We start from the raw sequence: 15,167 nt of genomic DNA on the forward strand, positions 1-15,167 counted from the left end.
ATGTGTAATTATAACTGTTAAAATGTCTGAAGCTTAAGAAAATTCTGTTAGAACTTTTCGCTCTGATATGAGCTTCATTCACAAAAGTTTTAAAATTTGATCACTTACCATACATAGTTGCTTAGTCAGGCATATTTAATGTAGCTTTTGTGGCACTTCATATTTCGCCAATGTTTATATCATCATTTTTTTTTTATCTGAATTTCGAGTTTCAGTGATTTGCTAATCTGTTTGAATATGTGTTTTGCAAGTGAAAGAAATTTCTTCTAGTTAGTTTTTTTTAGATATTTATTTTCTATGTTTTCACTTTATAAACTTTCAGATGATTAACACTGTTTAAGATTAGCAAGATCAAGAATGAAGTTTCGTGATTAGAAAATTTATCTTTCAACGAATATTATGTTCCACTACGCTCTTATTGAGCAAACGTTCGAGACATGAAGTAGGAAACGACGTATTTATTATTTTCTATAGAAGACTCAAAAATTTTTAACAATTCGAATTGTTATAAAATAACAAATGGGAAATATTATAACCTAGCTAGGATCAAATGCAATTATGCTTACAAATATATTAAAGCGTAAGAGTATAAAAAAATTATAAAATACAGGTGAAAACTAAAATATGAGGCTAAATGTCAATCAATGAGGCAAAATATTTTGAGACGCTTGGCTGATGATGTCAATCGTTTCAAAGCAGAAAACCTTCTTTCGTTACTTCACTATTTCGCTCGCATCAACCTTGCATCACGAGGGCAGCCATCCATTGGTTCTCCTTCCTGGTGTGTTTTGAATTGATGTGAACATCACATTATGTTCAATATTTATTATTTCAGATCAATTGAATAAATGTTTCATACAAATGTTTTGTAAGTTATAAACTCTCCACTTATTTTCTCACGAATGGTGAAGGATTTATGTAAAAAAAGTAGAACTTGGTTTAGTCAAGCAATGTTGAACGATTTGATAACATATCAAATGATACCGCATAGAAAGTTAACTCATTTCTCAGTTACATTGAAACAGTTTGGGCAATATATTCCAATATACGACAGCTTAGCGTTGTTATATAAAATCATAGTAACGAAAATTTTTTAGGTAATTAGGGTTTAGTTGAATTATTCATGTCCTTTTAGCAACAAACTACAGAAGCTAGTAAGCTGCTCTATAGTAATTTGAGTTTTTCTCCAATAAATTCAAACAAAATAAAGTGTTGGTGCAAGTACAATAGACGGAGACCTTACAACAAGAGGTTTGAAAAAAGTCCTCTCATATAAAATATCGTTCAAATTTTATGCTATAAAATGAATATAACATTCCTCTACACATTCAGACAAAAATTATCCAAAAATCGGCATGACAGAGCAGAGATGCGATGAGATGCGAACAACAATGGTAGAAGGATTTTCAAGCGCGTGGTCTCTAAAAATGTTTTCAAGACTGAGTAACATCAGTATTATTCGAAATACTTAACTATTTAAGATTTGCTCAAGGTTTTAACATGTGAGTGTTAAAATCTGAAAAAATAGGTTTACAAAACATTTGTTTGAAATGTTCTAAAAAAATGTCCCAAATTTAACGGCTGGCACATTCATCTACTTAAAAATCGGTCGTAAAAACAACATTAGACGCAGAAATGTTAATAAAAGAGACTCGAAGAGTATTGACATCAACATAAAAATATAGGTTGCAGTCGATGCAAGGATGCACGTGACGACTCAGTGCGCCAAACATATACCAAATTGTCTTGGACACAAATTATTTTTGCTGGCATATCCACCTGAGAAAAAGGCGGAATGGCACAGAGACAAGGAGCAAATTTATACAATAACGAACGTTACTGATATCAACAAATACAACACATAACACATCTAATTTTTAAATGTTGAAATGTTAATTTAAATTACAAAACCAACTAACAATGTTTGATCATATTCTTTTAGAATAATGACTTTTAGTGGAAAATTTAATGCTAAAAACTTTTACTTGTTTGAATTGAAAAAAATACTCCAAGGTGACAATATCAAACATGTCGACAACAATTTTGTTATCTTTACTCAAAATAAATAAGCTATTATTCAGTAAAGTATTATTAAAAACTTAAATATAAGCAACAAGTTAGCAGATGATGTCAGAAATGTGCTGAAGCTAAAAATATTTCTATTAGAAGAAGTATCATCGTATCGTTAGTAATAGCAACATCTTTAAATGCATGTGAATGATATAATTATCATTTTACCAAAATATCCTATGCAAATAAATGATCACATAACGATAAGCGATAATGCATCTATGTGAAAATTATATCTCACGATGTACAGTACACAATCTAAAAACATACGCTGATTACACTATATTACATCCTAATTACTAATTGTGTTAAGAGGAAACAATCAGTAAGAGGAAACCATAGAATGGGGACGTTGATGTAAGAAATGTACACTGCAAAAAACGCTAAAAAAACCAACACATGCTGAGCTGTTTAAATTTTTAAACGTAATAACACTAGTAAGTTTGGAGAGTTTAAAATTTTAATTATTTGATTGTCAAATATAAATGTCTGTGTGTGTATACGTGTGTGTGTGTGTGTGTGTGTGTGTGTGTGTGTGTGTGTGTGTGTGCGTGTTAAATGAGATTATGTTGGTATGAAAAGACACATCATAATTTTTGTGACTATATGCCTTATAGTTATTTAAGTTAAAGTTAGTTAAGGATGGCCCATCTATAACTTTGCTATAACTTATTTAGTCTTACTTAATAAAATAAATCAAATTTGTTAAAATTTTAAACAGTTTTTTGTAATTGATTTGCTATTACTATGTTTAATATATGATAGTTACTAAAATGTAGTGGTCATGGTTATTGAAAATATCATGATCGTCATTATGGCAACCTATTGCACTTTTGTGAAGATGAACGGTTACAGTAAAATAACTTTTCACAGTAGCGAAAAGCCAGTCACATGCAAATGCAGTTTGAATCAAAAACAAAAAAATGCCAAAAACATGGTAGGGTTATATTGTCATCAGACGATAGACGAAAAGGTAGAAAACCAAAGTTTTAACAAGTTTAATAAAAGACGATGATTTTATGAGACATATCATACCATACCATACGTGAAAGAATAGTTCGCTCAATCGTTTGAGAAAACAAAAGTCTATGATGATTATGACTTTACGCTCAGAAAAAGTTGAATAAATTTGATTTTTGTATATGTTTTTGCACTCTGTACGAGCATTAAGATTTCAATTTCAATTGAATCTTCACGAAACATTTCATAAAAAAACTTCAGTGGCTGAACCAACTGTGTTGAAATAAAAAATGGGGCTGGCCATTTCCTGGAGACGAATTATCATACTCCTTTGTATGCTGGAAACCAGGGTGAGCTGTCGAATTTATAACGAAGCATACAAAACAAGCTTTGTGATATTTGTTACAATTGAGTTTAGTAGTTGGATTACTTGATTTTTATATGGTAAACTGAATTTTGATTACAAAAACCTTAATCGGAAATCCTTCCAACTACTCACTGGCCAGAATTTGTTAAAAACAATATAGCTACAGTCTGCAGGAAACAATGAGGACTAAATTGAATGATTAGACCCAAAGCCCTCATAATAAATTATACCATAATTGATTCCAATGGTAGAATTTTTATTCAAAAAACTATACAGGATGATGAGACTGTTAAAACAAATAAATAATAGTGGGTGCCAGTTTGGAAAATCGCAGTTTCCAAATTTGCTACGAACGAAATCTGGAAACGGATTCATGCTAAAATGCTAGGTTTATTCTTACATAGCAAGTAGAGCCCCAAGCAGAGAAGATTTTTTGAAACCGCAATCGCTCGCACCCGCTGAGTTAACGTCTGCAACCTCCATTCTCCGGAGAGTTTACGTACCAATTTGGAGTTTGGTATTAGAACTCCCCACCACATCTATCGTCCTTGAAGAAATTGTTTGCATTGTTTGCAGACGGTGCAATAAAAATGACTTATCTCACTTCTCTATTTGGGTTAGATAGTTGCCAAAAATTTCCTAATTGGCAAAATGAAATGACAAGAAACCGGTGAAGATGGCATGACACAAAAATGCACGCGTATCCCAATTGCAAAAAATGAACTTATTGGAATACAAGGTGTTCAATGAGAGAAGAAATGTGAAACATTGATTGCTAAAAATTGAAATGTGCACTGTACTGTGTACGTACTCTCAAGAAAGTAAAATAACTTTTTGCCAAACGTTTTAATTATAGATTTTTGATATTTAAAAAAATTTAATGTTAGTTGTTAATTCAAGCATTATAAGTTAATAATGTCGTTACGAATAAAAATTTTAAAATATTTATAAAATTTTATTAGTAAGTTTTATAACAGTAAAAATATATAATTTGTATATTGCATTTGTACGTTCAAGCATATGTTTATGAAAGTTATTAGTATTACCAGATATAAATAAACTCAGCATCTTATGTTTCAGTTGAAACCTATAATTATCAAACCTCATTATAAGATATTTATTAACAGTATAGGATAGCTAAAAAATATAATTTCTTACATGCTAGGTGATAAATTTTTTGTCATGTGATAATTTTTAAGAAGTTTTTAAGAAGTTATATAGTTATTTGTGACTTATACAATCTTACCATTTGAATGTAAATGTAATAGAATACAATGATTTTGTTTACTATACATACAAATAGGTACATTTTTATTTTTTAATGTTTACTTGTTTAAATGTCAATATTATCTGTTTTTTTGTTTTTTTTTTAAAGTTAGTTTGGATTAATTTTGCAAACGAAAGCTGTTTTCGTTTCAAACATTGACATTGAAAATATTCACGCCTAAAACTCTATGACCTTCCAACAAAAACGTTTGATTAAATGAGGAGTTAGACATTGTATGATACTGTATTATCATTTTCATTTTCTCAAAACCAAAATGATGGTCATGGAAGTTTTGAAAAGCTGAAACGTTAAAAGTATATAGAATAAAATTAATTTGTAGCAAGAAATACGTACCTTACTTATCAAACAATTTGAAAAACATTAATATGAGCTTTCCCATTTATTAAAAATTGAAATTGAACATTAAAAAAATCGAACCCATTAAAATTTCCTCGCTTCTTATTTTCTCGAAGACCTCCAATCTTCTGCAGAAGATGTCGACAAATGAATTATAAACGGAACTTAAGCATCTTCCTGCTATACTAAGCAGCACAGCTAGGCTGGCTGCTTAGGCAGCACAGCTAGGCTGGCTGCTTAGGCAGCACAGCTAGGCTGGCTGCTTAGCGTGTGCATCTCGTAGCCACGCAGTAGTAGCGTAGCTGGTGGCTGGCACTGGCATGCCTGCCTGCGTGTTGTCTGAAACTTCTTAACCATTAACTAAATAGAAGATAATTAGATGTTTACAAAAAGCTGTTTCTATTTTTGACACGATCATATGAATAATGAATAATATGAATAATTTTTTTTGAACTTGCAATAAATCAATTCAATTGATAAACGTGAAAAAGGCAACTTTTTATTAAGAACGTTTTAAACTGATGTACAAAAAACATCTCTGCTTATATATTCTTTATATATTAACGTGTTTTAATATAACAATTTAGACAGTTTGACATAAAACACAAAATTATAAAAAGGTTGTTTTTAAATACTATTAAATACACTCAGTAATTTTATTAAAAAACAGACAGCACAGAAAACAATTGATGCAGATGACAAAGCCGGTGGAGAATGAATACGAACAATTGCATTTCTCACCTTTGTAAATTGCTTAATCTCTTTCACTACAGATAATTCTCATAACAGGGATAAATAGTTAATTAATTAATTACATTAACTTTTTTTATCATTATTATTAATATTAATTTTTTTATTATTATAATTAAAAAAAGAAACGGAATTCCACTTGTGCTGCAGTTATATTTTTGAATTTTTTTCATCTTATTAACACGGAGAGTTTTTTTAAAATCTTTGAGAATTTGGTATTTAAATTAAAAAATTTCCGTTTAATAGGTTGCTAATTATAATTTGTGTGTTGTTTATAGTCTGAGGTAACATTAATTAAACGTGAAGGTGTGTGTAAATGGAATGTAATATTTTTAAGTTCAACTTTGCCTGACGATTTATAAAACTTCATAAAGAATATTACTAGCATCTAAAGCATATAAGCTGTCTATATAAAACATTATGAATCGCGTATACGAGAATACATAAAGCATATATAACCATACTAAACATATATACATTGCATCTTTATATGGTGATCTTACATCAAATTCAACATTATAATACCCTCTAATAAATAGCTGAGAAATATAAATAAAGTTGATAAACTTCTATCGTCTTGTATGATGTTTCATATGAACATTCAAACTACTGTCAAATCAGCCAGCACATTTCGTTATATAATAAACAGAACCCTTACTTACATTCAGCAATACAAGCAGACATAATAGGTACATTTAGTAACAATCAAATAACGACAAGTTATATCATATCCACAACATTACTTTATATTTAACAGAATATTTGTAAGCTTGTTCAGTCGAATGCTACCGATGCACTTAAAACATATATACATTTACAGTGTCATAATCAAAATAATTTCAACTGATAGTAATACTATATTATTATTTGATAATATTTTGATTCAACTTCAAATATTTTCTTTCACACAATAAACAGCTTCAAACTTTGCGTTATAAATTTAACAATTATTCTAATTAAAACCTAAAAATTTTAAATCTAACAAACTAATAAATAAAATAAATCTAATAAACTATAAATATCGCCGGTACAATTGAAACGTTTGGAAACCAGAAACCCACCAAAATGACATCACCGTTATTATCACTGCTTTCATCGTTAACAACGACTAACTTATTCCTCCTGGCAGCACTTTTTATCATCCCCTACTTACTAATCTTCAAACGTAGAAAACTTCCAGAACCGGTAATAACAGGAGATGGAACTAAGTACAAACATCCGCCCTGTCTTCCCACTGTTCCCATCTTTGGATCCGTACCATTCCTACCAGCGTTCCCAACTCAATACAAGTATTTTACTAAGGAGAAGTATAAGTATGGAGACGTGGTTGCGTTCTATGTTATGGGAAGGTGGTTTTGGATTTTGAAGTTACTCGTTACTGATTTGCTTACGATAATTAAAGGCTGGATAGATTTTTAAGTTAAAATCGTTTTATTTAGGCATAAATTTTATGATTGCAAACTATTTAAAAATAAAAGGTTTGTAAATAAATTAAAAATGTATAACCGATTGTTAAAATTCTAACAAAAAATTTAATATGTTATGTTTGACACCAGCTACAAGATAGTCTTAAACAGTAAGGAAGCAATACACGACGCATTTGTTAAGAAGTCAACAGATTTTGCTGGAAGGCCGTCCACAAAATTGAACAGCATATTAAATCCAAATCAAAAAGGTTATTCCCGATAGAAATAAATTTTCCAATTTAATTTGAAAATAGATTATTAACATTTATTTCATTAACTTTTCAAAAAAAATATAAAGGCATACTGTTCCATAACTACGATGAAAGCTTCAAAAAGTATCACAAATTGAGTCTTGGCATCATGAAGCAATTTGGCTTCGGCAACAGAGTGATGGAGAAGAGGATCATGGAGGAGATGAGCTACTTTATGGAGAACTTGGCCAGTTTCAAAGGTTTGGCCAGCTTCAGAAATACAATTTTTTCTTGTCAATACGAAATAGATTTGTGTTGTATTGTACATTAGATAACAATCAAACTATTGTTGTTTGTAATAATATTATTCACGTCTTAAGGTTTGGCGTTCAACCCAAACCCCGTGGTTTCGAAAGTTTCAATGAACATTGTGTGTGGAATTCTCTTTGGGAGGCGTTTTTCCGACAATGACCCTGAACTTTCTGATGTCATCAACAGCATCAGAACAAATTTTAACAATCTTGGAAAATTATTTGTAGCTAATGTTTTTCCTTTCATCAAGTTTGAGTCATTTTGTTCAATTTTATTAAAATTTTTGAGATTCATGTCAAATAGTCTTAACTGAAATTTTTTAAATTAAAATGTTTTGTCTAATTCTGAAGATGTGATTTGTTATTGGAAGATTTTATAAAATTTTAAATTATCAAATTATGTTTTAATACTCCTAAAAAATATCGTCTCTAGATATTTCTCCTTCTACAAAAAGGCCCTGCAAAAAAGTCTCGACGTCAGAGGCGACATCTTCAGCATGCTGGAGAAGAAAATAATCGAATGCTCGGATGGTCTGACTTTTGACGCTAATACAAAAACTGAAAATGATGATACGGAGAGAATGTACGACGACAGTTATTATAGAAAAATACCTCATCACCATCACGAACCAAGCCAAGAAGAGCAGGAGAACTCTAAAAGGCACCCTCCTTCAAGTTTCATTCGCAGTTACGTCAAAATTGAAGGCCCTGATTACGACAAAGAACAACTCCTCTACTTCATGTACGAACTTTTCCTTGCGGGGACTGAAACTGTTGCCAGTACATTGGAGTGGACCTTGGTCTTACTGGCCAACAATTTGGAAATTCAAGAAAAAATGTACCGAGAACTGAAAAAAGTTCTTTCTGACAAACTTGAAAATTCAGATAAAAATAAACCAGAATCTAAAACCGTCCAACGCAGCAATCTTGTTAATCATAAAACTATACTTCCAACCCTTGAAGACAAAACAAATTTGCTTTATTGTCAAGCAGTTTTTTATGAAATACTTCGGTAACTTTTATACAAAATTTTTAAAAAATTCTTTAAACTAATTTTTTACATACAAATTTAAGTATTTAAAAATTTAAAAAATTTCACAATTATAAGTATTTTAACCATTGTAATTCAAGGTACAAGCCAGCGACTCCGATGACCTTGCCCCACGTGACCTTGAAGGACAGTCACGTGATGGGGTACTTTGTTCCGAAAGGAACGACGGTCCGTATAGTGAATTAAGTTATGGCATTTAAGTACTTTTATCAAAAGATTTGTTTGAGATATTTGCAGCCTTTTCGTTGAAAAAGAATTTCACATGAGTGTTTGATTTTTTAAAACTATTACACAACAACTAATATAGTTTTGTTTTGTTTCATCAATCATTTTAATATTTATTCACTTATATTATACTGATTTATTTAAAGATTTTTTTGCTTCTTCACATGAAAATATTTTTTGGTAATATGATCTAGGTGATAGGCAATCTACACGGATCGCACAACGACACGCGTGTATGGCACGAACCAGAACTTTTCAACCCAGATAGATTCATTGATGTCGACACTGGGATGATTATTAATAAGGACCATATCGTTCCATTTTCGTTAGGTTCGTTTGGTAACTCGTGTCTATCTTTCTTAATAACGACACAAAATCTTACGATATGATTAGCAATATTTGGTGACAATGATATTATAAGGTATGACAAAGTTTAATGGTTTTCAAAATAAATTCAAAAATTTTCACTTCAATTTTTAAGTTTCTAAAAGCAAAATATTTCTAGGAAAAATTTTTGTTTTCGTAATCGTCAAACAAATCAATCGGGTTAATTTGACAAAAATTGTCTTTTAAAAACAGGGAAAAGATCATGCTTCGGCGAAATTCTAGCTCGCCAGGAAGTTTTCCTCTCCCTAACCAACCTGGTTTGGAGGTTCAAAATTTTACCCCCATCAGGTCAACAAGAGGTCAAGGTTGATGACGTCATGGACGTTACTTCCAAACCGTCATCGTTCAAAATTAGACTCGTGGAAAGGGAGTAAAGAAAGAAAATTTTTCCTATGCGAATAAAAATTTACATTTGAACGCTTTATCTACGTGTTACATGTTATAGTATAGATTAATTTTTAATTTAAATACAAATAATATTATAAAATAATTTTGAAAGAAACAAACTTTTCAAATACATACTGATATTTTTACTTAATAAATATCAACACACATGTTTTCATAGATTCTCATTTGTTATGTAATAGTAATTACCGTTGTATTCATCGATTGTTCAGCTCGTTCTAGCTGCACATTCAAATTTTCAATTGGCGTTCATAACATGCATTCAACTATTTAGCGACATGCTCGTGAAATTTTGGAATAATTTATCAGAAATTCGTTAAAAAATTAATTTTATTACATATTTTTCATTTCATTTATTGTGAGAACTTAACAATTTAGTGCGAAATTACTGATTATATATAAATGTTAAAACTTTAATTTCAAAAAAAGCGTTAGAAATTGATTGAATTTAATAAATGCGAACTTTATTACATTAAAAATAAATAGAAAAAGTTGAAAACAAAGTCGTTGGGTGAATAATCGGCAAAGTTATTGTACCGCGAAAACATCAAGATACGTAACACAGACAACTTTGAAATAATGACGGCTTCAGCAGACGCACCACCATCATCATCATTCTCAACGACCAACGTTTTGTTGCTAGGGAGCGTGTTTGCCCTTTCATATTATTTCATCTTCAAACGTAAAAAACTTCCCCCTCCAATAATAGTAGGTGACGATACAGAGTACAAACATCCGCCTTGTCTTCCCACAGTCCCATTCCTTGGCTCCCTACCCTTCCTACCTGCGTTTCCGTGGCATTACAAATATTTCACAAAAAATATGACCAAGTATGGAGACGTCCTGGCCTATTATGTTTTGGACAAGTAAGTCTGTCAGCTTGATTTCATTACAACATCTCAATATGCAACATCATTACAACATCTCAATATGCAAAATCATTACAACATCTCAATATGCAACATCATTACAACATCTTTCCCTACAAGGTACCACGTGGTCCTGAACAGCAAGGAAGCAGTTTTTGAAGCTTTCGTTAAAAGATCAACTGATTTTGCTGACAGGCCAAAAGCGAAAATAAACGAGGTGCTAAATCCGCAAAATAAAGGTTAACCAAAGTAACATTGTAAGGCCTCTTCATCGAAATTGTTTAAGATTGTTGCAGATTCTATTCTCGTTGTTAATAAATGTTTATATTCATTTATGAAATTTTAGATAATTATGTCATGCGAAACTTTGTCAAATGTTTTTTTTCCAATTTAAATTTAATTATTCCGACAATGAAGGCATAGTATTCCACAAGTACGACGAAGCTTACAAAAGGTACCACAAACTGAGTCTCGGCATCATGAAGCAATTTGGTTTTGGCAACAGAGTGATGGAGAAGAGGATCATGGAGGAGATGAAGTACTTTATGGAAAGCTTGGCCAGTTACAAGGGTCATCAGTCAATTTAAATTTTAATATAGGATTGAAATTAATTAGATGATTTCATGAGAATAGCTAAAATTAAAACACCTAGTGAAAAAATAGTTTTTTTCAAATCAACTCATCTACAAAATTTATTTAATTGATTCGTTTATCAGTAAAACACAAACGTTTGACATATTTTCAAGAATTACTCGCAAAAAAATAAACATGAAAAATATTATGATCTTTTATAAGGTTGCGAATTTCATCCAACTCCCGATACAACAAAGTGCACCATGAACATTCTCTGTGGAATTCTGTTTGGGAAACGTTTCGACGATGACGACCCTGACCTTGCAGACATCATCAGCAACATCAGAACGACGTTCGATAACTTTGGGAAGGTTGTTGTAGGCAGCATTTTACCGTTTCTAAAGTTGGTTCTTCTGTTTATTATTTGTTTCAAGCAACTAATTGCATCTTATCTCAATGGCTATCATGTACCAGCGTATATGATGCGGTGCTTGCGCGTGCACATAAATACATGTGTACGTCGTGTGAAAAAGGATAAACGGCCTTTGTGGCAAAAGATGGCTGCTTCAAATCAATGAATGAAGAAAAAGAAGAACATAATAAAGGATATATAGATAACATAATATATCTGTAACATTGTAAGTGGTTCTGCGTATGTCAGAGCTGCAATAATAAAGACTAATAAAAAAAAAATTAAAGTTTGCCATTTAATACACCGTCTCCGAAGTTATAAGATCAGTGTTCCCCCCCAAAAAAATGTCATACACCTGTGAATTTTTAATATTACAACGTGTCATTTTTAAAAAAAAACATTAACTTCAGACTGATTGATAAAAATATTTCTAATGAAATGCATTTAAAAAAATGTTTTTAACAATGAGGAAAATAAATGTTCATATTTCAATTTTTTCCAAAACAGAATTTTCCCGTTCCACAAGCGTGCCTTACAAAATTGTGTTGACGCTCAGGACAAAGTTTTCAAAATGTTGGAGCAAAAAATAATTGAATGCACTGCTGGTTTAGAGTTCGGAGGTGAACGCGTCGACAACGCTCGTACTAAAATTCAAAACGAAGATGAAGAAAATGACGATGAAAGCTCATATTACCATCACCAGTCCCACGAACAAGAGACGTCCAAAGGCCAACCGCCAACGAGTTTCATTCGCAGTTACGTAGAACTCGAAGGCCCGAACTACGACAAAACCCAATTCATCCACTTCATGCACGAACTCTTTCTCGTGGGCACCGAAACCAGCGCAAGCACGGTGGAGTGGTGCATGGTGCTGCTAGCTAATCATCCCGATGTTCAAGAGAAAATGTACAAGGAGCTTGAAAGGGTTCTGTCCGATCGACTCCGTGAATTAGAAAAATCCAACCAACTGTTTGGAAAACTCGATGAAAGGGAAAATAACGAAGAGAGACTTGAATCGCTGGACGAGATGGATTCCTTGATGCGGCACGTGAACAAAATTGTTCACCATGCCAGTCGAAATTCGGTTAACTATAAATCAATCCTGCCATCTCTGGAGGATAAGAAAAATTTGATCTATTGTGACGCCGTGTTCAACGAGATAATACGGTAGTATCCTAATTTTACCGTGAAAATATTGAATGTTAATGATAAGAGTTGAATGTCTGATATGTTTAAAAGAAATTATCAAATATGTTTCTTCAAAATGTTTTTTTATGTATAATATTTTGAATTTCTGTATAATACTCATTTTATGAATAGTTTGTAAAAAACTTCAAGGCATCTTAGATTTTGAAATAAAATAATATTTGCAAGATACAAATCAGTTGGTCCCATGACTCTGCCTCACCAATGCATGCGTGACAGCCATGTAATGGGCTTCTTCATACCGGCTGGAACCACGGTGCGTCAATTAGTCGGAACAATATTTCAATTCAAAACATATAAATAGTAAAAATCTTTGATTAGTTTCTAAATTGAAATAAAATTTTAAATAAAAATTTTTGTGTTGATAAAACTAATATCTTTCCAAATAAATGCTTGAAGGTGTTTGGAAACTTGCACGGTGCCCATTACGATCCTCGCGTGTGGGATAAACCGGATGTATTCCACCCGGAAAGATTCCTTCATAATGGATCAATCGTCAATAAAGAACATTTGGTGCCATTTTCATTAGGTTAATCAGAGATGTAGTTAACAAAAAAAATAACAAATATAAGTTGTTGATAATCTTATAACAATATCCTGTATCTTGTAGTAAATTTTGATATGTTTTTCTTCTTTAATAAAATTGAAAGAAGAAAAAAATCTTAGTTTTTATATGAAGGCTTAACATTATGAGCGTGTCTCATTTAGGTAGGCAAGGCTCATACAGACACTTTTGAAGCAATCTTCTTAATAGCAGTTTATGTTTAGTTTATGTTTTTGTTGTCATATTACTTCTGCAAACATTTTTTCATCATTGAATTATTTATAATAAAGATTTTGTCTAAAATTAATTCACCCAGTCTAAATTATGGCTCACTTGAAAAATTCTCCAACGGAACAGGAAAAAGATCATGCTTCGGAGAGATTCTAGCCCGCCAGGAAGTTTTTCTTTCTCTAACCAATCTGGTCTGGAGGTTCAAAATCTTGCCGCCGATTGGTCAACGAGAGGTCAAGGTTGATGACGTCATGGACATTACTGCCAAGCCGTCGTCGTTCAATATTAGACTTGTTGAAAGGAAGTAAAAGTTAAAACGAAAGTTGAAGTTGGAATTTATATATCGGAGAGAAATTCCACTTGAGTTAACTTACTTTAATTAATGTTGAGATGAGGTTAAAACTATATATAGTTATAAGATTAACACTGACTCGTTGGACGATTTGAATACAAATCCCAATGACTTTACCAACAACTCTTTAAATAAAGCAATGACATTTATAACATAATATTAAAAAACAACTTGTTTTATTAATCAATATTATTGTGTGAAACGTTTTTAAAAATGCACTTCATATATCTTCATTCAATAATTTGTGATTTTCCTTCTTTTTAATTCTCCATATCACATTGTAAGGATATTCACCATGAATTGCAATGTTTCTAATGCACGGCTTTTGCTAAAATAAACCTTTCAAAATAAAATTATAAAATATTCTCTTATTAATTTTTTACGTGGGGGTTATATCAATAAAAAAAAATGAATTAATGTTTTAAAGACGGAAAAAAATGTTTAAAAACGCGAGTATTATTCAAAATTAGGAGGCGATACGGCTGATAAATGTAAAGAGATTAAAGGAATGAGTAAAAGATTTTCTCTGATGGATTAGTCTGCCCTTGATTAAATTTGCTATAAAAATTATCAGCAATATGGTCTTAGTATGATGGATCTTCGTTATCGCTTGTTATTTTTGTTCTATGAATTATTTTTATTTATTTATTATTTAAAAATATAAAATAAATAAGTTAAAATTTAATTAAAAGTCTGTTGAAAAAAATATTTAGACAAAATTTAAGCACATGGAAGGCAAGCAAGACAAACTGATCGTTCGATTCGAAAATGTTCGTCTCGCTCCAACAAATTTGACTGATAAATTTCTCAATGCCAGTTGAATTTATTTCTTTAAGGTTGGAAGCTCTTTGAATAGTTAATAAAAACGTTTGGAGGAATAATTTATTTTTTAACATCCCCAATGTCTGGCTTGATAGCAAGCTGTTTCAACCAACCAACTTTACAGTAACTCAAACCAGCAACTAAAAAAAATAAAAAAGTTTTTAGTGAAGATAAAAATTCTTTGAACAAATCAGAAAACATTATTTTATCAGAGATATTTTCACATAAATCAGCAAACCGTCCAAGGAACGCCACAACACAGAGCAATTGAACAGACGGGACATCATTCAGATAGCAGCCCATCTATGATAAATTGAGTGAATAACTTAATATCAATAGAGTTTCATACAT

General features: G+C 31.4%; 2 protein-coding genes across 2 annotated transcripts; both read left to right on the plus strand.

The window, feature by feature from the left end:
* Positions 1 to 6,836: 6,836 nt before the first annotated feature.
* Positions 6,837 to 9,776, plus strand: HELRODRAFT_72429 (hypothetical protein; the record flags this gene model as incomplete). Its single annotated transcript, XM_009012886.1, has 8 exons — positions 6,837 to 7,123; positions 7,328 to 7,446; positions 7,536 to 7,721; positions 7,845 to 7,989; positions 8,320 to 8,751; positions 8,871 to 8,958; positions 9,210 to 9,345; positions 9,595 to 9,776. 8 exons carry the CDS (start codon positions 6,837 to 6,839, stop codon positions 9,774 to 9,776), a joined length of 1,575 nt encoding a protein of 524 aa, XP_009011134.1.
* Positions 9,777 to 10,075: 299 nt separating this feature from the next.
* HELRODRAFT_109184 (hypothetical protein) lies at positions 10,076 to 14,365 on the plus strand. The gene is made up of 9 exons (XM_009012887.1): positions 10,076 to 10,673; positions 10,797 to 10,915; positions 11,094 to 11,246; positions 11,472 to 11,746; positions 12,380 to 12,591; positions 12,736 to 12,828; positions 13,036 to 13,123; positions 13,267 to 13,396; positions 13,769 to 14,365. Exons 1-9 carry the CDS (start codon positions 10,387 to 10,389, stop codon positions 13,948 to 13,950), a joined length of 1,539 nt encoding a protein of 512 aa, XP_009011135.1. The 5' UTR covers positions 10,076 to 10,386; the 3' UTR covers positions 13,951 to 14,365.
* Positions 14,366 to 15,167: the final 802 nt, after the last annotated feature.

The sequence above is a fragment of the Helobdella robusta genome (assembly GCF_000326865.2).
Source record: "Helobdella robusta unplaced genomic scaffold HELROscaffold_11, whole genome shotgun sequence".
Taxonomy (NCBI): domain Eukaryota; kingdom Metazoa; phylum Annelida; class Clitellata; order Rhynchobdellida; family Glossiphoniidae; genus Helobdella; species Helobdella robusta.